General features: G+C 41.2%; 1 protein-coding gene across 2 annotated transcripts; it reads left to right on the forward strand.

Moving 5' to 3' along the window:
* The first annotated feature begins 2,413 nt into the window (after positions 1 to 2,413).
* On the forward strand, positions 2,414 to 20,561 carry RFT1 (RFT1 glycolipid translocator homolog). 2 transcript variants are annotated; one of them, XM_084214715.1, is made up of 13 exons: positions 7,732 to 7,800; positions 7,907 to 7,992; positions 8,493 to 8,609; positions 10,181 to 10,370; positions 10,931 to 11,032; positions 11,781 to 11,915; positions 12,594 to 12,672; positions 12,922 to 12,972; positions 13,575 to 13,705; positions 14,558 to 14,702; positions 15,029 to 15,134; positions 16,143 to 16,392; positions 17,260 to 20,561. In XM_084214715.1, the coding sequence occupies exons 1-13, from the start codon at positions 7,738 to 7,740 to the stop codon at positions 17,422 to 17,424; spliced, it is 1,620 nt and encodes a 539-aa protein (XP_084070841.1). In that variant the 5' UTR covers positions 7,732 to 7,737; the 3' UTR covers positions 17,425 to 20,561. The 2 variants fall into 2 exon arrangements, with proteins under 2 accessions (XP_084070842.1, XP_084070841.1); XM_084214716.1 differs by lacking the exons at positions 7,732 to 7,800; positions 7,907 to 7,992 and adding an exon at positions 2,414 to 2,544.
* Positions 20,562 to 22,584: the final 2,023 nt, after the last annotated feature.

The following is a 22,584-nucleotide window of genomic DNA, read 5'->3' on the forward strand; positions in this document are numbered from 1 at the left end:
AAAGTCAGCTCTCATGTGAGAAGGAAATGAATGATGTGAAGAGATACCTGACTCATAATTAGCTCTGTTCGACAGGTGAGCATGCACAGTGTTATATAATATTGTATGAACATAGTTTGAAGGCAGCGTATGGTGAGTCACAAATTCTGCATTCTCAAACTTTATAAGGCATTGCATGAAGTGATTTTTCTCCTCCTGGATGCTGAATTACTTTGAGTAGCAAAAACCCACTTTTTTGTGTCATATCCTGCTGGTTGTTAAGCACAACGCTTGCATGTCTCCATCTCCCTCAAAAGTCTCCAGGTGACTCAAAAAAAAAAAAAACTGGGATATTTTTCAAGAATACATTGTATTCAGTGCATTTTCAGAATCCAAATTCCTCTCATATGTTTTTGAGTAGCTCTTTGCCAGTTGTGTGTATACACACAGTGTGTATATTACTGTGTTGAGTTATTGTCACTCTTGATTTTAAAAGTCTTAAGGTTATTTCACAGATAAACAAATCATGCTGTGGTCAAAGCAAGTTTAATAACATTTCTTGTTGAATTCTAAAATACAAGAGGATCATTCTGCTTCGATACTTGGCAGCTGTGAAGTGTTTTAATGAACAGAGCCTTATTTCTATATGACTATTAAAGCAAAGAGTGTTGGTGAATATACACGTTTGTACAGCAAGCCAAAATCTCTTGTGCAGACTTTTTGCACCTCTCTCTTTCAAGTACATTTTTTCTCAAGGGATGCAGCCTGGAGCTCATGGGATGATTTAGTAGTGCAAAGATGCCAAGCCCTGGTTAGTAAAGAGTTTTCAAGCGCAAGTGCTCACAGCTGCAGGATGTGCTGCTGTCCCTTTGCCCTGGCTGTTCTAACCAGAAAACCCTTCTGCCTGCTCCCTAGAAATGCACTGCACCAAGCCCACAGCAGCAAGTGGTACCCTGGGGGTCATCTTACAGAATGCACAGCAAGGAGGAAAAATGTACATTATGCCTCAGCAGCTGCTCATCACAACCTTTATAATTCAGGTTTGGAGGGTAGGATTTGGGATGTCCTAGCCTCCAGAATCAATTCTGATCACAGTTATAGCTGAAGTTGTGCAAAACTGACACGAGCAATAAGTGAAGGCAGCGAGATTTTGCAAGGTAAAAGAAACAGTCTGCAATTGAACTTCTTATCTCTGATTATTGCTGACAGGATAAATGTTCCAAAAAGATCAAGAGCTGTTCCATTGTAGTTTTCTTATTTCATAAATTGATAGGCTTCTAAAGCACACAGCAATTAGATAAATTTTCTACCAGTGCTCTGAGTGAGGGGCTGATGCAAATTTCCTAAGCCAGTCAAATGACAGGTAAGACAGAGACTGTTAGGCAGATCCTAGCAAAAATGGGTGTAATTTCTACCCTTGAAGAAGGCAAGACAGAAATCATCTTCAGCTGAACATATATAAATATATACAGAAAAAAAAAAGCTTAGCATTTAGAACACAAAGGACAGTTCAGATGGTGCGGAATTGATAATGTACATGTTTTAGAAGTCATTTTGCATGAATTCCAAGCAAGGAGCTTGCCAGTTCCTGTGACAAAATATTGTAATTTATTGCTTCCCCACATTAAATAACCAGAAGGTGGGTTTTTTTTTGTAGATCTTTAAAATGTCTGTTGAATGTCACAATTTTCTAAATTGAAAAGGTTAAAAAAAAAAGGCGCTTTTTGGAAGCAGACAACATTGTGCAGAACGCTTGTTTTTGCTCTTTTAATTGATAGATGCAATTTCTTAAAATCTGCCTAATATATTGTGAAGTATGCAGGTCAATTATACAGCAGTTATAAAAAAAAGGTAGCACTATCCCATCCTTGGTATTTTATTATGACTTGTATTTTTGCTTCATTTTTTTGCCCTTGCCTTAGTAGAACATTTGTTTGTTATATTGTTTCATATATAAAAAAGTGTTAGTTCTCTATATATGAAATATTTCAATAAATAAAAGTTGAATTTACAATTGAAACAGATAAAGCAGAAAAAACAGTTTTTCAAATTTCATATAAACAGTGTATTAAAATGTGTGAGGCAAAATGAACGCTACAAAGTCAAAAGCTACACTGTAAAGCTGAGACACAGTTTTTTCAAATGGTGCATATCACAGAAAACCCCACTTCTCTGCACTCTTCAAAAAGTCCCTTTATTCTTTTATTCCAAAGCAAGGACATAAATGAAATCCTTGCTGAACTAATAATGCAGCCAGGAAAAAAAAAAGGAAATTTTTGTTTAACCATTTGACATGCTCATAGAGATTAACTCAGAGCACAAGACCTGGGGAACTAATCTAAAAAGCCCTCTGGGGGACACTTTGGTTAGAGGGAAGAAAAACTGGCACAGCAGTAACTCCTAATGTGTCCTTTGCTGGTGAATGGCCTGTGACTCTCTTATTTTTCTTCCTGCAGCTCTGCACAGCATTGGAAATGTTGCATCCCCAGGCTTGGCTATGTCTCTGACCCAAGAGAGGTGCTCAGAGGAGAGAAGAGAGCTTAATGAGATTCAGTGCCTAGTCTGGTAAGTCTCCATGTGACTCCTTGTGTTGACCCCAGTCTAGTTATTGCTGTGAAGGAACAAGCTTTATGTGATCAGGAACAAAGACACTGATGTCTTCTGTGCTTTCTTTCTGAAAAAGAAACAAAACCAGACAACATAATTTGGCCTCTGCTGGCACAAGACTTTGGAGCAGAATAGGAAAGACGACCATCCCGAGAACAAATGGTTTTGTCCTCATTAATGAAATGGCGCAATGGACTTGCAGCAGGGGCAGAGCAGTTGTGCTCAGGACCATTGTCCCTGAAAAAGGCTGGAGGGGGATTGGGATGAGTGAGCCCTGCAGAGCAGCACCCTCCAGCTCCAGCTGTGCACCACTCTCCTGCTTTGCAGGGACCCATGGGACAGGGTGGAGATGCGGGCAGAGGGACGGGAGGAGCAGGGTGCAGCTCCTTCTAAGGCAGGACATGCTGCCCTCGGGGGCACAGAGCAGGGCTGCCTGCAGCAGCAGCACCTCTGGGCTGCTCCCTGCGCTGGGGCAGCTTCTGTGCACTGCAGCAGCTGCACAGGGGGACATTGGGGGGGAAGATTGCTCAGCCAGCACCAGGGGTTTTGAGTATTTGTTGTGCTCGTTTCCAAAATGAGTCCTGACTCGAAAGCTTTTTCAGCAGCTGCAGAAATCTACAGTCTTTAGCTCACAGCCCAGTCTGTCATTTTGTGTTACATCATGTACTATTCCAGGAGGTAGAACTGCCTATGATTTCACAGCACAGTTGATTTTCTAGCTTAATTCCTCTAGGGACCTTAAAGGAAATGGAAACCCACAAGTAAAATGAAGAAATTAAAATATATCACTAACTCTAAAATGCAGCATTTATTTGGATTAATAAAATACAAAATTGTAAGGAGCCTTTATACTGGGTTGATTTTGGTTCTGCAATGATTCAATAGGTTCAATAGATTCCTACTTTCCAATCTCACTTTGTCTTTACTTTGGAAAATATTTTTGTAGAAGAGGAGTTCCTCTCTGACGCAGGTGATACTATGGAAGATGTCAAATTGTTCTTTGCAGTTTTCTGGGCTACTATCAGTCTATGTAAAATTTGTGATTTGAAGTCAAAGTCCACTTTTTCACCCTGAAATACCTTATTATTTGGATAATTAATTACCCCAAGTTCCCCAAGTGGAACACAGATACCAAGCTACTGAAAGATAAAAATTTTTCATTTTTTAAATTCTGAAGGAACAGTCCCAACTCATTCTAAGGCCTGTATATACACTGTCTTTCTGGACTAACTAAACTTTAGTGTAGATTGAAGGGGTTCCCTCTGACATGGAGTTTTCACATGCCTCTGAAAAAACAGGGGTTTGTCCCATTGTGCCAAATCAAGGAGTATGTGGTCTGTGTGCTGGAGAAAAATCTGGCCTAGTTTAGTTCCAGATGCAGGCTAACTCTGTATATAAAAATCTCTGTAATAGTTAATATTTCCTCCTTTGCTGTTAAAAGTGAAGTATTTCAGAATATCCCATCACAAACTGTTGCCTCAGGGCAGCCAAAAGTGGAGAATGTGCTGAGAAGATGCAGGAATGCTTTAAGAGGGCATTGCCTGCTGTGGGAATCAGAGAGCAATAGTTTTGATTTCATGTTCTCATGAAGATTTTGTGACACTGTGTGCCAGTTCAGTAACTTGGTCCTCCTTTAACTTGTACCTATTCTAAAATTATATTACTATTCTAAAACTATATTACTAAAAGCAAGCATTTTCTGTCAGCTCAGTTGTTAAGCATCTTCAGGCATAGCTGTGAATAAAATTAAGTTAGCTGATAGGTCAAGTTTATCTTTTGAAAAGGACTTGAAGGTGCTGGTGGATGAGAGGCTGGGCATGTGCCAGCAATGTCTGCTGGTAGCCCAGAAAACCAGTTTGCTTCATCCAAAGCAGCGTGGGCAGCAGGGGAGAGAGGGGATTCTGCCCTTCTGCTCCGTTCTGGTGAGACCCACCTGGAACACTGCATCCAGCTCTGGGGCCACAGCACAGGAAGGATATGAACCTGCTGGAAACAGTCCAGAGGAGGCCACCAAGATGAATTGAGGGATGGAGCACCTCTGCTATAAGGAAAGGCTGAGAGAACCGGGGTTGATCAGCCTGGAAAACAGAAGGTTTTGGGGTAACCTAACTGTGGCCTTCCAATACCTGAAGGGAACTTACAGGAAAGACAGAGAGAGACTTAGGAGCGTGGAGTTACAGGACAAAGGGGAATGCTTCACATAGAAAGTAGGTTTAGATTAGATATTAGGGAAAAGCTCTTTACTGTGAGTGTAGTGAAGCACTGGCACAGGCTCCCAGAGAAGCTGTGGCTGCCCCATCCCAGAAGTGTTGAAAGCTGCTTTGGATGGGGCTTGGAGCAAGCTGGTCTGATGGAAGGTGTCCGGGCCCATGGCAGGGGTTTGGAACAAGATGAGCTTTAAGGTCCCTTCCAATCTAGCTGTTCTATGAAATGCTGCTCCTGATCTGAGTTGGACTGGCGCTGTGTCCATTCCCATCGCCGGCTGGGCTGTTCGGGCAGTTGCTCGGACACGACCCGCCCCAGGGATCGGAAGGTGCCGCTGGAGCGGGGAGCGCCCGGCCCGGCCCCGGCGGGGCCGCTGCCGCCACCGCGCGGCCGAACCGCGTCAATGCCAGGAGGCATGCCAAAGCTGGTTCCTATAAAAACCAGTTGGAGTTACAGTCATTCCTCCTCTTTTTCCACCCCCCTCAGGCTTTGCAGCTGTTTCTGTTTCGGCTTTATGAGGTGACAAGCCAGACTGTCCAACAAAACATGGCTCATTGTCACTTACTGCTGCCTGTGGCAGATGCCTGGAAAGGTCGGACAGGTAGCACAGTGAATCCTCGTGTTTTAGTCCTTGTTACCCCCTTTTGTCAGGGAAATGTTTATGTGCACAGAGAAAATCACATGAGTCCTTCTTACTGGAGTGTTGGTAGATGCTGGAGCATGTCCAGCGGAGGGAAATTAAGATGGCTGAGGGGTCTGGAGTGTCAGTCTTATGAGGAGCAGCTGCAAGAGGCAGCTGATAACTGCTTGTAGGAGGCTTAGGGCAGACCTTATCACTCACCTGTCTGAAAGGAGGCCTGGTGGGTGTTGTTGTCTCCTCCCAAGTAACAAACAACAAGATGAGAGCAAACAGCCTCAAGTTGTCCCAGGGGAGGTTTAGATTGGATATTAGGAAAAATATCTTCTAAAAACCGCACTGGAACAGGCTGCTCAGGGAGGTGGTGGAGTCACCATCCCTGGAGGGATTTCAAAACCAATTAGATGTGGTGCTTGGGGCATGGTTCAGTGGTGGACCTGGCAGTGCTCGGTTACCAGTTGGGCTCTCTGACCTCAAGGGTTCTTTCCAACCTGAACAGTTCTGTGGTGTATGCTTCACGCTCCTCAACTGCATTTCTGTTTCCCTGTTTAGCTTATCTGCTAGTATAATGGGTTTTAATGCCCCCCAGTTCATCCGCCCTTACAGAGATCAGCACGAGCCATAACATACTGGAAATCTTTTTTAATTTCTGCCATCACCCTTTACTGCCACAAGAACAAACTCCAGACTCTGAGGCAGGACAATATTTTAGTTGCTTTTTCCATTTGATAACTGGAGAACTGCTTAAAGGAGAGGGGAATGGCAATGCTTCCTCCCTTCTAGCTACAATCAATACTCTTCTATAACTCAAAATGTGTCTCTGCAACTGCTGAACACTGATTAGTTTCTTCTGTCTCCCCCCATCTCCCTATCTTTACAATGGGAAAACAATCCCTTTTTGGGTTTTTTTTTCTCCTCTGGTGTTTTTTTCCTTCGTTGGTTTGTGGTTTTTTTATCATAGGATATCCTCCTCTGCCACATACATCTAAATCTATGCATCACTTCCAGATTACTTAAATAAGGTTATTAGGAAAAATGACCAAATGGGGGAAAAAAGCAGCCTGGGAAACATTACTCTGAACATGGAAGGAATAAAGTGGTGGTGAAATGGCTCGGAGGAGGAGGTTTCATGCAGAAGACAATTGATGGAGAGGTGGCTGCTTTGCATGAGGTTGAAGAATTTTGGTTGGTTCTCCAGATTCTCTGAAGACCCTGATTTAAACTGCTGCTGTTCATCGTCTGTCACTAAGAAGCTGTAATCAAGTAGGGCTCAAATACTTCCCTCCCCCATGCTCTTTGTAGCTGCTGCTGTTAGACAGGAAAAATCTTAGTTCAACTCTAGCATTGCTAAGAAAAATGTGACCTCTGAGCTGGAAGCGCCGTGCTTCTGAAGGGAACGTTCTGTAACACAGAAAGATTTTTATATATTGCTGCCTAAACAGCGATCCAAAATAGTCCGGACTTACACTGAGTCCAATGTCTTGCCTGTTTGGAAGGCTTCAGTGCACTGTATTATCAAATCCAATCTGTTGCAATTAAATTGCATCTTGGTATTAGAAGGTGTGTGTGGGGTGGGCTTTGTGTGGTGGGGTTTTTTTAGGTTGGTTTGGATGTTTGGTTGGGAGTTTTTGGTTTTTTTCTTTTTTGGTTGTTTGTGTTGGGGTTTTGTTTTTCCTTTTTTTCTTCCAGAAAAGGAAGATCCTTTCCCCTTCCTGCAGCGAATATTTTCCATATGTTCTGGTTGTGTTTCTCCTTAGGTCAGGGAAGGCTGGTGTGTTTGCCCTCAGTTTAGAATGGGATTGGTGGAACTCGGAAGCTTTTTCAGCAGTCTTTGGAGAACAGCGCTTGTTGAATGTTACCCCATCTCCTCCCGTGAGCCGGGCTACAACTCTGGGCTGGCTTCGGAGGAACCCGGGGCTGTGGCGCTGCGCCTCAGTTTTGGCGGGCTGGAGTTCTCGGCCATTCGCCCTCAGTCGCGGGCGCCACCCTCCGTGCCCTGTCCCCTCAGTGTCCCGCCCTGTCGCCTGGTGTCCCCTCAGGGCTGGGCTGGGGCGGTGCTGCCATGTCCCCTCAGAGCGGGGCGATGCCGCGGTGTCCCCTGAGGGCCGGGCCAGGTCGGGGCGGTACCGCGGTGTCCCCTGAGGGCCGGGCCGGGCCGGGCCGGGCGGTACCGCGGTGTCCCCTCAGCGCCGGGCCGGGTCGGGGCGGTACCGCGGTGTCCCCTCAGCGCCGGGCCGGGCGGTACCGCCCCCCTGACGGAATCCGGCGCGACGGCGGCCGCGCCACTTCCTGGCGGCGGGAGCGGGGCGATGGCGGCGCAGGACGTGCTGGGCCAGACGGCTCGGCTGGCCTCGTCCAGCGCCCTGCTGCAGGTGCGGGGCCGCCCCTCCCTCCTTCCTCCTCATCCTCCTCCTCCTCTTGCTGCTGCTGCTGCTCGGCGGGGCGCCGCAGGTGCTTCCCGTGCGGCTTCTTTCACAGGTGCTGTTCCGGGTGGTCACCTTCGGGCTGAACGCCTTCACCCTCCGCTACCTCTCCCGGGAGCTCATCGGCGTGGTCAATGTCAGGTGAGGGAGCCGGGAGGGCTGTGGGGCAGAGCTTGTGCTGGTCCGTGCCCTGTCACTGGCGATGCTCTGATTAATGCTGTGCAGTCTGCTCTTGGCCGTGTCACGGTGTTTGGTCATTTCATGCCTCCCCAGGTCTGTTTTGGCCTGAAACACCGGTAGCACTGGCCTGTTTTTTGTGTTTAAACCATCAGTCGGCGGAGGAAAAACTAGATATAATGTTTTTTTCTTATAGGATATACTGTATCTTCGCATTTGGTCTGCAGCATGTATCTTTGCCATTCGAATCATCAAAATCATCATACAAAATTACTTTCTCTCCGTTTTTAGGAGATGGTGATAATTTTAGCTCATATAGCCATGTTTGCACAACTGTAGGAATTTGTCTGCCAGGCAGTCCTGTGTAAAAACTGTGATGCTACTGCATGAAAGATTTACAATTTATAGAAAAAAAAAATTCTCTCCTTTTTTTCTTTTTTTTTGGTCCTTTTCACCACCTTTAGGCTGACTCTGCTGTACTCAACAGTTGTCTTCCTCGCCAGGGAGGCGTTTCGCAGAGCTTGTTTGAGTGGGAGTGCCAAGAGAAACTGGACCAAAACAATTAATCTCTTGTGGCTGACGTAAGATACCTTTTAAAGTTTACTTCCTTAGAATTTCTTTTTTTTGTCTGAGAGCTCACAGAATGAGAGGAAGCGTTTATTTACTGAGGTAACTATTTCAGAAGCTTCAGTTATGTTTCTGATCTAGGACTGTTGTAGGAAGCTGCTCAAGTCTGGTGCTTTAGCATTTTTGGACTTGATCTCTTGTTGGAGCACATGAGGAAGTTCATTGCCAAAAGTGCCATTTCTTCTGTTGCTCCAGTTCCATTTAGGCCAGAACTGTTGAAGGAAAACCCTGTTGTACAAATATGTAGCCCTTTGTTTTTTCTTCCTCTTCCTGTTCAGTTTTGTGATTTTGTTATCCAGTGTGCATTTGTGAACCTGCAACATAAATGTTTGGGAAGGAGAGATGCAAAAAGGTGAAAGAAAGAGTTGGAATTAACAACAAGGAGGAAGTAGTGTTGGCTCTTTCAGCTGTGGTGCTGTTTATAGCAGAACAGCTTAAAGTCCACAGGGCACTGCAACAAGCAGTCACACATTGCAGTGTGATTAGGATAAAGTGGATTTTATGGCTTCTTTATTCCTCCTGGTTCCTGATTCTCTCTGCTCTCTCCCTCTGTCAGCTCTAGCTGCTGTGTAGCCCCAACTGGGCTGGGCTGGGAAGTGAATTTACCTGTCTAATATGGTTGAAAACTGCATGATAAAATAGTATTCTCCCATTGGGGCATCTTGACTTTCCCTGGAACTGCCCAGCTGGTAACTGGATCTGGCCCAGGAATGGGGGGTTATGTGTGGTCATCTGCATCCAGGTATAAAGCAGAGGGATTGTCCCTGTCAGGGAGGGGTCTAATACTAATGTTTAAAATGTGTTGTTTCTGTTCTCTAAGCTGTACTGTAGTCAACTTTCTGCTGTGTGGTAGCCTTTCATGCTAGCATTAAATGACAGAGAGGACATTGACTGTGTGCATCTTTTTTGTCTTACACTTTTCCTTGTAGAGAAGCATAACTTCAAATGAAGATTAACTTTGGTGAAGCATCTGCAATATGTCCTAGGAACTTGATGTCAAATATCTTAGGGGGTGTGTGAGGGTCAAAGAGATCTTGCTTCAATGATGTAAAACTTGATGGACTCTGCTAGAAGCTCTGTGTTTCTGAAGCAGTGTCAGCAGAACAGGATGTGCAGGCTCATGTGGAATCACAATTGTTTGGTCCTAAGGCACAAAAATGCAGATATTTGACCTTATGTGTCTGGAGTAGAAAATGGACTACTGAGAAAAATGTTTTCTGTGTCTTGCAGAGTGCCTTGAGGGTGTTCATTACAAAGGAAAATATTAATTCTTGGTATGGTAACAATGGGAATTAATTCCTCAGGGCCTTTTTTGTATAATCATTGTGGCCATGAGTGATATTGTAACCTAATTTTCTTTTTTTTCCCCCCTTTTTTTTGTTCTGTTTTTGTGGGTTTTTTTTTTTTTTGGTTTGGTTTGGTTTTTTTTCTTTGGTTTGGTTTGGTTTTTTTGTTTGTTCTTTGGTGTTTTTTGTTTCTGCTAAAGTTACATTTCCATTAATTAGTTTTTATGTTAATTTTTTAGAGTCCCTCTTGGTGTCTTTTGGTCCCTTATCTTGGGCTTAGTCTGGCTATACTTGCTTGAAGTCCCCGACCCTTCTGTGGTTCCTCACTATCAGGCTGGTGTAGTGGCATTTGGTCTTTCTGCCATTATTGAACTCCTGGGAGAGCCATTCTGGGTTTTAGCACAAGCTCATTTGTTTGTGAGACTTAAGGTTAGTAAAGTCCGTGGGGTGTGTGCATGTGGGGGGAATCTTTGCTGAAAAGAACAGATTACTGACTTAGAGCTTTGTATATTCAAGCATATAAAAACCCCTGTGTGTACTGTTGAGCACTGCATGGCCTGGTTTGTAACATACCCAGAAATTTGTACCCATTAAAGCAAGCAAGTTGATTTATTTAGGCATTATTACCTTCAAGATCCTTAAATCCCGAAACATAGGTTTTGATTGGAGGGAGTGACACACTCCTTCCACAATTCTACATGAAATATTGAGACTATGATAGTCTCAAGCAAAATTTTCTCCCTTATGTCCCATACAAAGGACTGGGAAAGTACAATGGAGGAACTGTGAAATTCTAGAATAGAAAACTTAGAGAGCAATGACAATTGAAGCTGGCCAGCTCAGCAGAAAGGAACTGCCATAAAGTCACACTGACTTTGAAAATCTTACATTCCTACATCAATTCTGTGCATTAAACATATATATTTTAAGCTTGTGTATGTGGTTAGATTGCCAGAAAATAACCCTTCTCTGTTTTGTGTTTCTTAAAGGTAGTTGCTGAAAGCCTTTCAGTAGTGTCAAAATGCATTTTGACAGTTACTTTAGTAATCCTTTATCCTCAATGGGGCCTTTACATTTTTTCCTTGGCTCAGGTAAGTTCCCTTTGTTCTCTCTCAGCTGAATTTTAATTTTCCTTTGACATTTAGCCTGCTGAAGAACTTTGGAGAGCTGAGAGAAAAAGCTCCTGGGAGGTTTAAGATTTAGAATTTATACTTGGTATTTTCCTGATACTCATTATTGACTCGGTGCTTTGACATTGAGTTAAAGGGAGGTAGAAGGAAGCACCTTCCATCTGTGAAGGCACATCTTGCAAATAAGGTTATGTTATTCTAATCACACAGAACTTTATCAGCCTGTACCACCAACCTGCGTTACCTTATCAGAAAGTGCTAATCAAGTGCAATTAATTCAGGTTAAAACTTTTTCTTGATGACAATGAAGGAGAGAATTTTTTCCTTCAGTTTTTGCCCTGGCTGTTGTAGATTGCTTATAATTGATGGAAGTTGGAAATGTTCTATGAAGTAAGAGATGTAGGCAGTAGCTCCTCTGTCAGCTTGATTTTTGATTGAGTAATTGCTTTATAATTGGACCTTCAGTGTTCTCTAAATTATGAATAAAGCATGAAAACTAGCAAAGATCCATGATAACCTACAGGTTAAAAAAAGTAAAAAGATCAACGCCATTCTTAAGAACTGTTGAAATCCTTACCTCGTCTAATATTTGGTAGCATAAAAACTGCTTACATTTTCTTCTCACTGTATTTTCACCTAGTATATAATTCTGCATTTCTAAGTTAATTTTGTTTCACTGTTTTTCTTCTCTCCTTCCTGATCTTCCCAGCTTTTATATGTGAGTGTTCTGGTAATGTGCTATGTAATTTATTTTGTGACGTTTCTGGGATCTCCTGAAGCCACAAAGAAGTCATTTCCAGTTGCTAGAGTGAAAGCTCTATTACCTAGCTTTGTGGAAGATGAGGTAAGTTGGGCAATTTATTTCTTGATTTTCTTCTTAAAATCTTATGTGAGGGCACTTTGAATGTTGCTTTTAGACTGGGGAGTTAATTGAGTGGTTTTGGGGTTGTTTTTGCACTATAGAAGATATGATAGATTAAGTAAAAATATTGCATATAAATTGTGTTTGAAGTTTGTATTAGTAAAGTTCTTGTCAGAAAAAAAATCATTAAACTTGAACTCTTTGTGGTTTGGGGTTTGTTGTTGCTGTCTTGTTGCAAAATATTAGTACACATTAACTGGAGGTAGAGCATCTGCACTGTGCAGGGGAATGACCAGCTATCACTGGATCTGAGGCAGAAAACAAGCCAGAACCATGTAACAGTGGATTTTTTGGTACTTTGATCTCTGCACAAAGTAACCATGATGTTCCACAGCATCCTCAAATATCTCTCAAACAAAAATGATGCAAAAAAAGAAATGAAAAGACTTATTGAGGAAGAACATTCTGGATAAGATTTACAGATTGGAAATATAAAGGTGGTTCTTGTTTGCAAGGACAAGAAGAGCAGTAAACAATTCATATCTCCTGTGAGGGTGAAAGTTATATTGGCACATTAAACACCCTGGATGTTTTTTCCTAACTGTAACCTTGATTGTAATGTCAATCATGTTTGTTACATTGCAGTTTTCTTTTTTGCAGACCTTTGTTAACTGGAAGGAAGCACGCTTGACTTGGAGTTTCTTCAAACAATCCTTCTTGAAACAGATTTTGACAGAGGGTGAGGCTTGACAGAAGTGTGAGGGAAGAGGGCTCATGAAAACTATTTACAAATAGTTTTTGACTTAAAGTTTCAGAAAGCTTGGGTGGGGGAAGATGAAGCACATGATTGCCAGCCTGAATGGTTCTCAGAACTAGGTGCTGTCCCATTTAATTTTGTCTCTTGAATACTTAATATTGGAAGTGCTTGAGGAAATTATTGGGAAAGATTTAGCGGCTTGTTCTGAAGTTCTTTATTTTGAACTTACAGGTGAACGATACGTGATGACTTTTTTGAACGTGTTAAATTTCGGAGATCAGGGTAAGTGTGATGTTATTGTGGAATGGTGACAGAGTTTTCTTAGTCACTGCTCTTCATGGGGTTCTGAAAATAACTTAAAGTGTTTGAAGATAGCTTGAAAATCTGAGAATGTTTCAAAGCCTTTGCGCTTCATTTCAGGGAATGATTAATATAAACTTTAATTTAATATAATAGAATCATAGAATAGCCTGGTTTGGAAACGACCTTCAAGATTATCTAGTTCCAGCCCCCTGCCATGGGCATTCACTAGATGTAAATCTTTCTCTTCTCCTGTATCACTAAATCCTTACATTCCTGTTCTTATTCAGTGAACTTTATCAGGATCCTCTAAATTCTTCTACAGCAACAATTTGAAGTGTGGTGCTGTTCTGGATTCATTTTTGTCTAGTTGGTGCTTTTGTCTTACCTTTGCCAGGAGCAAACCTTGCAATTTTAAGCTGTAGTTGCTTGACTGTCAGAATTTTTAGAGAATACTGCTTCAATGTTGCACTAAATACCACTTGTTTTCTCTTTTTTTGGAGATGTTAAATTAGAATTCATGTTGTTATTACAGACATGGAATTAAAATACTTCTAAAACTCTAAAATTGCTTTTTTTTTAAGGTGTCTATGATATTGTGAACAACCTTGGTTCACTGGTGGCCAGGTTTATCTTTTTGCCTATTGAGGAAAGCTTTTATGTATTTTTTGCTAAAGTGTTGGAAAGAGGGAAGACTGTAAAGGATCAGAAGCAGGTATGTTTATTTGGATTAACTGCATGTCAAATGCTTGATTTTTTTTTTTTTTTTTTTATAGATAAGTTGCATCTCAGAAGTGTGATGGGCAGAAATGTGTGTTTAAATTTGTGTATTGAGGCTGTTAAAATTGAAAAGTGGAGAACAAAAGTGTTGAGTCAGACTGGACCAAAAAGAAAGTGAATAGGTAAAATGCTAATGAAATAGAAATGAAAATATGCAGTAGCATAGTGCTACCTTGCATCAATAAAGGTAAGCTCAGCTACTCCAAGCAGTGTGATGGAAAGCCTACTCTACTGTGTATTTCCAGATATAGCAAGCCATTACTTAAATAATGAAATTTATTAAATAAATGCTATCTGGAAGCACTTTATTTACTTAAACGTATCAATAACTGTTAGATAATGTTGCTGAAGAGTGCAGCTTTGGGAAGAAAAGAATTGGATTTTTCTTGTGGGTTTGAGTTATATGAGGAGGATTAATGAGTAAGAGCTTTGTTCCACAGAGTAATGTTCTTGATCACTCACGAAGGTCAGCCTGTAGCAGTCCTGCTAATTGTACATCAGCACACAATTAAATCCTGTGCTTCAGGTCTGTGGTGGGCTAAGGGAGGTGTCTGTGTGTATATTTGGTATTAAACCTACCTGGTGTGTAGAGCTGAAAAAATGGTGGAATCTGTAAAAAACATCACCAAGTTAAGAGCATGTGTGTGGATAATTCAGTAACAAAGGATAAGTTTTGCACCTTTTTACATGATGCAACCTGATTTGTTTCTCTGAAGGAGCAATTCTGCACAAGAGTGGTTATTATTGCATTGATTTTGGTTCATGTGATTTGCTATGTTTTTTTCAGGATGATGTTGCTATGGCTGCAAATGTATTGGAATTGCTGCTGAAACTTGTGCTCCTGATTGGCCTCACCATCACTGTTTTTGGCTATGCCTATTCTCAGCTGGCTCTGGATATTTATGGAGGCTCAATGCTCAGTTCTGGAACAGGTAAAGATTTATAGATCTGGCAAAAAACCCACCACTCTTTAGAAAAAAACCCCTACAGCTATTATGAATCTTTTATAAGTCAGAAGTTTAGGTTTTTTCCTGTGAAACTTGTATTGAAATCTGTGATTTAGCTGATCAGAATCCTTTGCCTTGCTTATTTGTGTTCTTGTCAAGATATCTAGACAGGAAATTTGTTCAAATGAACTTAAGTTTCCATTACTAGTATTAACATTACAAATTCTATCTCTTATTATCACTGCCTAGAAAAACAAAGTGGTTTGATAAAAGAAATCATTAAGTCTTTCTCTTTCTAATGTGTTTTTTAGGTCCAGATCTCCTCCGGTGTTACTCGTTGTATGTCCTGTTTCTTGCTGTCAACGGGGTAACAGAATGTTTTACATTTGCCTTAATGTGCAAAGAAGAAGTGGACAGGTAGGAAACAGTGTCTCCAAAATGTTCCTGTGAATTTATTTGTGATGACCTTAAAAAGGAATTGGTGCTTTTGAAATTGGCACAAATAGTATCTTGCCCCACAGAAAAGCAACTCCTTGCCAGGCTGTGTGCATTTAGATTTAGATGTAGAGGCTTTAGCAAAAGTTGAAAAGTTTGGGTGAGAAAGGTCAGAAACTAAGAAATAAAGATAGTGATGTGTCTAAAGCTAACAAACTGTGAAAGTAATTTAAATGTGTGTTTTCTGCACAGATGAGCTTGAAGTTACACTTTTTGAGACAATCACTTGACTCATTGAAAGTTTGCATCTATTAAAATTTTTCATGTATGGGTACTGGACATACACTAGGAGTGACCCAAGCTGTGGGTGTGAATGCAGTGGTTTACTGCTTTGTAGGAGGTTGGACTAGGTGACCTCCTAAGAGCCCTTCTAGCCTGGATTATTTCCTGGTTCTGTGTTTAGGCTGTACCTGATGTGGCCCTTTCAAATTAATTTCAGTGAGGTCTATTTTCCACAATCAAAGTGGGAGCTTTTTTGACTTAGCAAGGGCTGCTTTCACAACACTTTTAAAGTGTGCACTCATTTCCCAAGTCACTGTTTATAACAGAAATTAAATAAAGTGTTGATTTGTTCTTGAGCAGGCATTTTCTTTAATATATTCCCAACATAAAATAGCAAAAAATGCACAAGTTTTTGCATTTCTATTAATTGGTACTAAATTTGATTTTCTGCAATGAGTGCACAACTGATGAGTGTAATAGAATCTCGTTCACGTAATGTAGTTCTTGGTTTATTTTGGTTGATGTATTTTCTATTCTTTCAAATTATTTTTTTATCCTCTCATTTCTCAAATTTATTTTCACTAGAAGATGAGAAATTGTGTAAGAGAAATTGTATTACTGATGTTAGAAAATAAAAGATCATTGGTAAATGAATGCTGGAACTGCATGCATTGTCAAATTATTTCTTCTTTTGGTTTTTTTCCCTAGGTACAATTTTGTTATGCTGGCCTTGTCTTTCATATTTCTGTGTATCTCTTATTTCCTGACCCACTGGTATGGCAGCGTGGGCTTTATCCTCGCCAACTGCTTCAACATGGGCATCAGAATAGCTCACAGCACCCATTACATCCATCACTACTTCAGAGAAAGCACCCACAGACCCCTCACAGGCCTGCTGCCCTCCCCAGCTCTGCTGCTGGGTTACATCCTCAGTGCTGTGGTCACTGCTTTCTCAGAGGTGAGCTCCTTCCTCTCTGCCCTAACTGACCATGCTGCTGTCAGGTGACTTTTGTGTCCACAAAAAGAGGAATGCCATTAGGAAAAGAGGCTTTTGAGGGTAAGCTGGGAGATTTGCATTACAGAAAGGCAGGATAGATTGTTAAGAGATCCTTTGTATTAATGTTCTCTGCCACCTGTACAAGGTGGATCTGACAAGTAAAATAAAATTTAATGCATTTCTGCTGTGTGTAGTTAATCCATGTTCTTACTTATTAATAATGGAAATTTTGCAGTGACGCCAAGAAATTGGCATTAAAAATTCTGTAATAAAAACAAGTAATAACTGAAACTAGAAGAAAACCAAAAAATGCTAAGAGCACATTTAGCACTTTTATTCAGTACAAGATAGTAATTGTACAGGCTGATTATTAAAGGGATTGGAGCTTTTCAATGTACAAAAATTTGACAGCTTGAAAATCCATTATGCCTGAGAAAGGAGAATTTTATATTTTGGAGTGGGAGATTTCCAGTTTTGTTAGAAAATAGCCTGATATGTTGCTGTACAGTAGCAGGCTTGCCTGATGGCACCAGCAGGGTTTTATGTCATCTCAGTTAACACACTCTGCATGCCAGATAATAGCAGCTTCCTCATTTACCAGATAGCTACTGAATGGTTGTTTTTTGCTGAACTTAAGAACTTAAGAAAGCAAATATTGTGACTCCTGAAGATGATTTATTGTAGGGTCAGTGCACATGCAAAACCGTGCTTGGCTTGATGGTGATGTTGGCGTGTTGGACAGAGGCGTTGGACCTCATTTCTTGTTGTGACAGTAAATGCACTTTGTGCTGAGCGGTTTTCTGCAATGCCTTGTTCTCTTTGTTGTAGGTGTTGTTCTGCTGTGACAAGGGCTGGATGGCCAGGCTGATCCACATCAGCACGGGTGCCCTGTGCCTTGCAGCAACCCTGGTTACGATGTTCTGCACAGAGACCAAGCTCATCCACTTTGTCAGGAGCCAGTTCCTCTCCCGCTATCTGAAGAAAGGAACATGACCTGCTCCTGTGCAGAACAGTTCTTGTATGTGCTTGCAGTAAAGGGCTGTGTTTTTTCCATAAGATCTGTATGGAAAAAAGGTTTCCACATGTGTTTGGAAGCTTTGATAAGGAAGTGGAAATGTGGACAACTGACATATGCATATTATTTTGTCTTCTGAACTGGTCAGTACAGCAAAAGAGAGGTGAATAATTTTCTCTTTATGCATCATTCTTGTCTAAGCTTTTCTTCAAACAGCCTCTGAAGATCTAAGCTGACCCCCTGACATACCCTGGTTGACAGACTGTGTGTAGAGAGCTCCCCTTCCTGTCACTGGGCAGTGTAGGAAGGGCTGACATGGTTTAGAGGGCTCTTATTTGGCATGGGTGCTGCTTAACTGGGGAGAAGATGGTCGGGGGAAAAACCCCAAACCAACCTCAACAATGAATGCCATAAAACTACACCAGTGTGAGTGTTGTGGAGCAGAACTCAGTGTGGTGCAGGGGGATTGAGCTGTCACTGTTTGAAGTGCAAAGTGGGGAACAGAAGATCCTGACGTTTACAAGTAAATTAATGGAATACACAGCGTGTGTCCCTGCTGGCTCTGGGAGATTATTTCATTCAGCAGATCCTTCTGAGGATGTCTGAGGGCATTGATTAACTTGTCAAAAATACCCTGAAGCCTTAGCTGGAAGAGGTTTTGGGCATTGTCTGCAGAAGGTGTTGAGTACAATCACTGATGGTGCAGTTCATAAGGTTTCTCATCAAACTTCTTGCTTTCATTCCATTGTTTTTTGGGTTTGACTGAGATTTTAAATGCCAGCATGAACAAACTTATCTCCATGAAAATTATTTTGTCTGTACAATTGAATGTTAAATATATTTAATAAGATTTTTTACAAGGAATTATGCGTATTGAAGATGTCTTCATTGGATAGTAAATATTTCTTTTTGTTCCAGTGTTGTCATCATATCTTGTTTCTTTACTTGTTCAATCTCAACCTCTGGATTGTTTGGGTTTTTTTTTTTAATTGATGAAAATTTGGGCGTTCAGAAGTTCTAAAATTCCACGTAAGGCTGCTGGTCTAGGTGTACTGATGGCATATTGTATTGCTGGTCTAAGATCTGAACTGGGCAGTTTCAGATGGTACAAGTAGCAGGTTTATAATCATCAATGTTCCCTTTGCAGTTTTTGGATGGACCAAAAAATGTCAAGGTATGAAAAATGTGTGCTCAGACATATGCAGTTGAAAGCTTTTAGTTTAATTATGTAGCAGCTCTGCAGATCCAGACTGCTTAAAAAAACCTCACTGCAATGGCATTGTGGAGTTCATTCTGGGGACCTCAGTGCCCAGGCTGAAATGCTTCTAGTGTCAGGGCCTTCAGCTTGTAGTTAGAAGTATTTTCTAAACTCTGGTAATTCCCACTTGGAAAGCATTGCCAAAGATACTTTGTATGAGAATTTGGTGATTGAAAAATGATCATAGAGGAGCCAGAATGTGACAGTGAAGGGCAGGAAGTGGCCTTGCACAGCCAAGGGCATTTGTCTCCATTGCCTGGCTGGAAGGAGTAGATGCAGTCTTGCTGATTCTTACACTGTTTGAAATCTGTCACAATGAAACAAACTCTACATTATTCTGTCCTCTTAATTGAAATCAGTAGTTCTTTGCCTTTTACATTTTTCTCTTCTGAATGGTCCTACACCTTTTTTTCTCTTTTCTCTCTGGTGTGGAGTTAGTTATGGAGCACAATTTCAAATCTTGCAGAGGGCTGAAACTTCTTTATTATGAATGGTCAATGATTACAACAGTTGCTTCTCCTTTACTTGTTGGTAGCAAAAAAAGTCAAGACAATTGAACCTATGGACTGTATTTTAAGGTCTGTCTTTTTCTGTATGCCTTTGAGATCCTACTGTGATAATATCTCAATCTGTACAGTGAATTTTTATAATGCTTGGAATGAGAAATTTTGTACAGCCCTGCACCTAAAGTGCTTTGGAGATGGAAGAACTTCTCCTACCAGATTGAGGCCTGAAGTCATTCTGCCTTGTCTGCTCTTGCAGCCCCAGCTGTACATTGATATTACTTCTGCTACTTGTAATCTCATAAGTAGGGTAATGTGAGGTCTTCTTCTTCAGTGACGTGACCTGTGTAGTCTCATAAATATTATTTAATATAAATGAATTATTTAATATAATAGGAACTAATTTAAAGACAAGCTACATTTTTATACCACTTTGTGTTATTTCATATTGGACATATGATTTTTCTTTTTTCATATTGGCAAATCTCACGTCTCAAATGCTATTTTCTATGAATCAGAAAGACATTTAAGGTGATTTAATGATTGCTCATTAGCAAATTAAGGACACATTCCACATTTAAACATCACCTGCAGGCAGCTCAGTGATGGTTGACTGGTGTTCTTGATACTGGATGTTTTATTTTTAATGTTTTATGTGGCAGGAAACTGCAAGGAGAAACAGGAAGTAGAGACCTATGAAACTCTGCTGGTTTCTTATTTATCACTGGGATCCTTAATGTCAGAGCTGTTAATTGCTTTATTGCTAAAGCAGCAAACTCTCAAACTCAGGGACAAAGTTGAGATTGAGCTTGACCATGTTTCCCTTTTGTTTTAGCCCCATTCATCAGTCAAAAGCACTACTGTCTGAAGTGTCAGGAAGCTGTTTTGTTGTGTTCTGAAATCTAATTTCAGCCAAAGGGGAATGAAACATTTTCTTTGGTGGAAAAGGTTCTGATTTCATGCTTTGTGGTGTGTTTTTCTTATTTGTTGGATGAATGATTTTCAAGTAACACTAAATAAAGTTTATTTCCTTTATATTTTGTTTTTGGCCTCCACTTGATGATTACTGGAGTTTTATTTGTATCATTGGTACAACTGATGCTTGAATTTGCTTGGATTTTCTTGGATATTTTATGTGTAAATTCAATTATCAACATACACACCATTTCCTAACACACACACGGATAAAATTTGCTGTAGTAATTTTGTGAGAATTTGTATCACTATAGTAAATTTCCCCCTTTTTGTTTCTGTCAAATTGTTTGTATGAATTGGAATGGCCAAGTTCCTTTGCTTGCTTTTGTAATGCATTGTGATAAAAACTGATTCAGTGGCCAGGAATAAATCTGATATTTAATGAATTTTTTTAGCTGAATTAGTGTGTGAATGGCAATGCTGCTATTGGGAACTAATCAATTAACCAATTGTTCAACTGTTTGATTTTCCCTAGTGCTGTAAGTATTTTTTTTTTTTTTTTTTGTAAAAAAGTAGGGCAGAGGAGCCACTTTTTAGGCAAAGAAATGAGGATTTGTAGCTTTGCCTAAATGGTTAATCTGCTTTAGCAGGCACAAAAGATAATAGATGAAAGTTTGCATGTTGACCACAACTGAGCACCCATAAGGGGTATTGGCTTCTTGGTTCATGTGAAGGATTGTGTGAGTGCCTTGAGGTCAGTCCTATAATTCCTTGGATCCTGAACAGTCCTTCTATCTAGTCTTTGAAATTCTTCTTGCAGACTTCATATTGCTGTCTGAACATAATAGTTTTTGGGTTTTTTTTTTTTTGTGGTTTAATTACCTGATTTTAAAGATAATGCCTAAGAGAGGGGAACTGTATCAGTGCTTCAAGAGATGTGCTGAGCTGTAATGGTTTTGTTCAGCACAAAATGCATAACTCATCTGCATTCTGAGGGTGCTGTGGAAATGGAGCTGGTTTTCAATGTAAGCTGAAAGTGAAGTTTGAAGCTGTGCACGTGATGTACAGCTGGGCCCTGGAAACAGCAGGGCCTGCTCAAAAGTGTGAGCAGCTGGGGATCTAAAGAAAACTGATAGGAAGTGCTTATCTCTGCTTCACTTTGGATTGCTTCCATGGAAAGATGTGTGTGCTCTCCAGTTTCTGATCTGAGCTGTGCTTTATGCACTGCCTTGCTGGGACCTGGGGGGAGGAATGACCCCATTTCAGTGGGGTGTCTGTCACTGCACATCTCTGTAGTGAGCTCTGTTTGTGGGATGTGGTGTGTGCCCCCCGTGCAGCTAAGGCAGGATTTTCTGGGAACTGTGGGGAAAGGTAAAACACCTCTGAGTTTTCCTTTGTCAGACTTCCTGGTTGGATGTGGTAAGTCAGCCTCTGGCAGAGCTCTGTGTGTTGTTTGCTGGTAAGGCTTTGTGAATCACGGATAATGTGGTTGGCATCATTTCTCTCCAAAGTTCTGTGCCATCCCACTGAACTGAGAAAGTGGCAAGGAACGTAACCAAGACGGCAGATATTTTGTATCTGTGGCCCACTTAATAAGGCAAGTAATTAAAGCTGTGTCAAGAAGAAAAAAACCCACCAGAGATAGCAGTCCTTAAAGACACATCAGGTGTATGAGTAGTTCTAATCCAGCAGTAAACAAGAATCATGTTTTGTTCTTTGTGATACACTTTTGCTCCAAAAAGGGAACAATGTAACAGAGCTTGACAGAAGACTGCAAGGTTTAGCTCTTAACGTTCTCAAATGCAGGACTATTCCAGACTTACAGCTCTGTGCCCCCCCTAGGGAGAGAGGGGTAGGAAAGTTCTGAAGGGATGTGTCTGTGTCTCAGAGAGAAACTGAGGCACAGTCATGCACTGTCTGTGAGAAAGTGCCTTGTCATCACTTGGGAATCTCTTAAACTCTTTTTTTGTTTGTTTGTTTTGATTGCTGTTTCATTCATATGTTGGCAAGCCATTCATAGCCAGCTCCTGTGTGTGTAGGTATGTCCCTTTTTGGTGTAAAACATCAGCCTAGCCAGTCTCATTGCAAAAATCACAAGAGCCCTGCCCTGGGCTGGCTTAAGGAAGATGTTGGTCAGCTTGCTGAGGGTTGTGTTTGCCAGCCCTGACAGCATGCAGTGAGGAGGGAGCAAATCAGACTTGCACAGAAAAATTTAATTGTGGTTTCTTTTTTGTTCTGGATGCTTGACTTGGCAGTGCTGTTATCCTAATGGAAAGGGTTTTTGGGAGTAATTTTATAAAACAAGTGCCATAAAGTGCACTCATATGCCTTCTCTTATCTGTGCAATGATTTTTAGCAGTCTCTCAGTGTGGGTGAGGAGATGTTATGGGATGAGTAAAGGGAAGCATGCTGAGTACAGTACATGTGCAAGGAACAGAGTGTCCCTCTTGGGAGAGGCCTTT

The sequence above is a fragment of the Fringilla coelebs genome (assembly GCF_963513975.1).
Source record: "Fringilla coelebs genome assembly, chromosome: 13".
In the NCBI taxonomy this organism is placed as follows: Eukaryota; Metazoa; Chordata; class Aves; order Passeriformes; family Fringillidae; genus Fringilla; species Fringilla coelebs.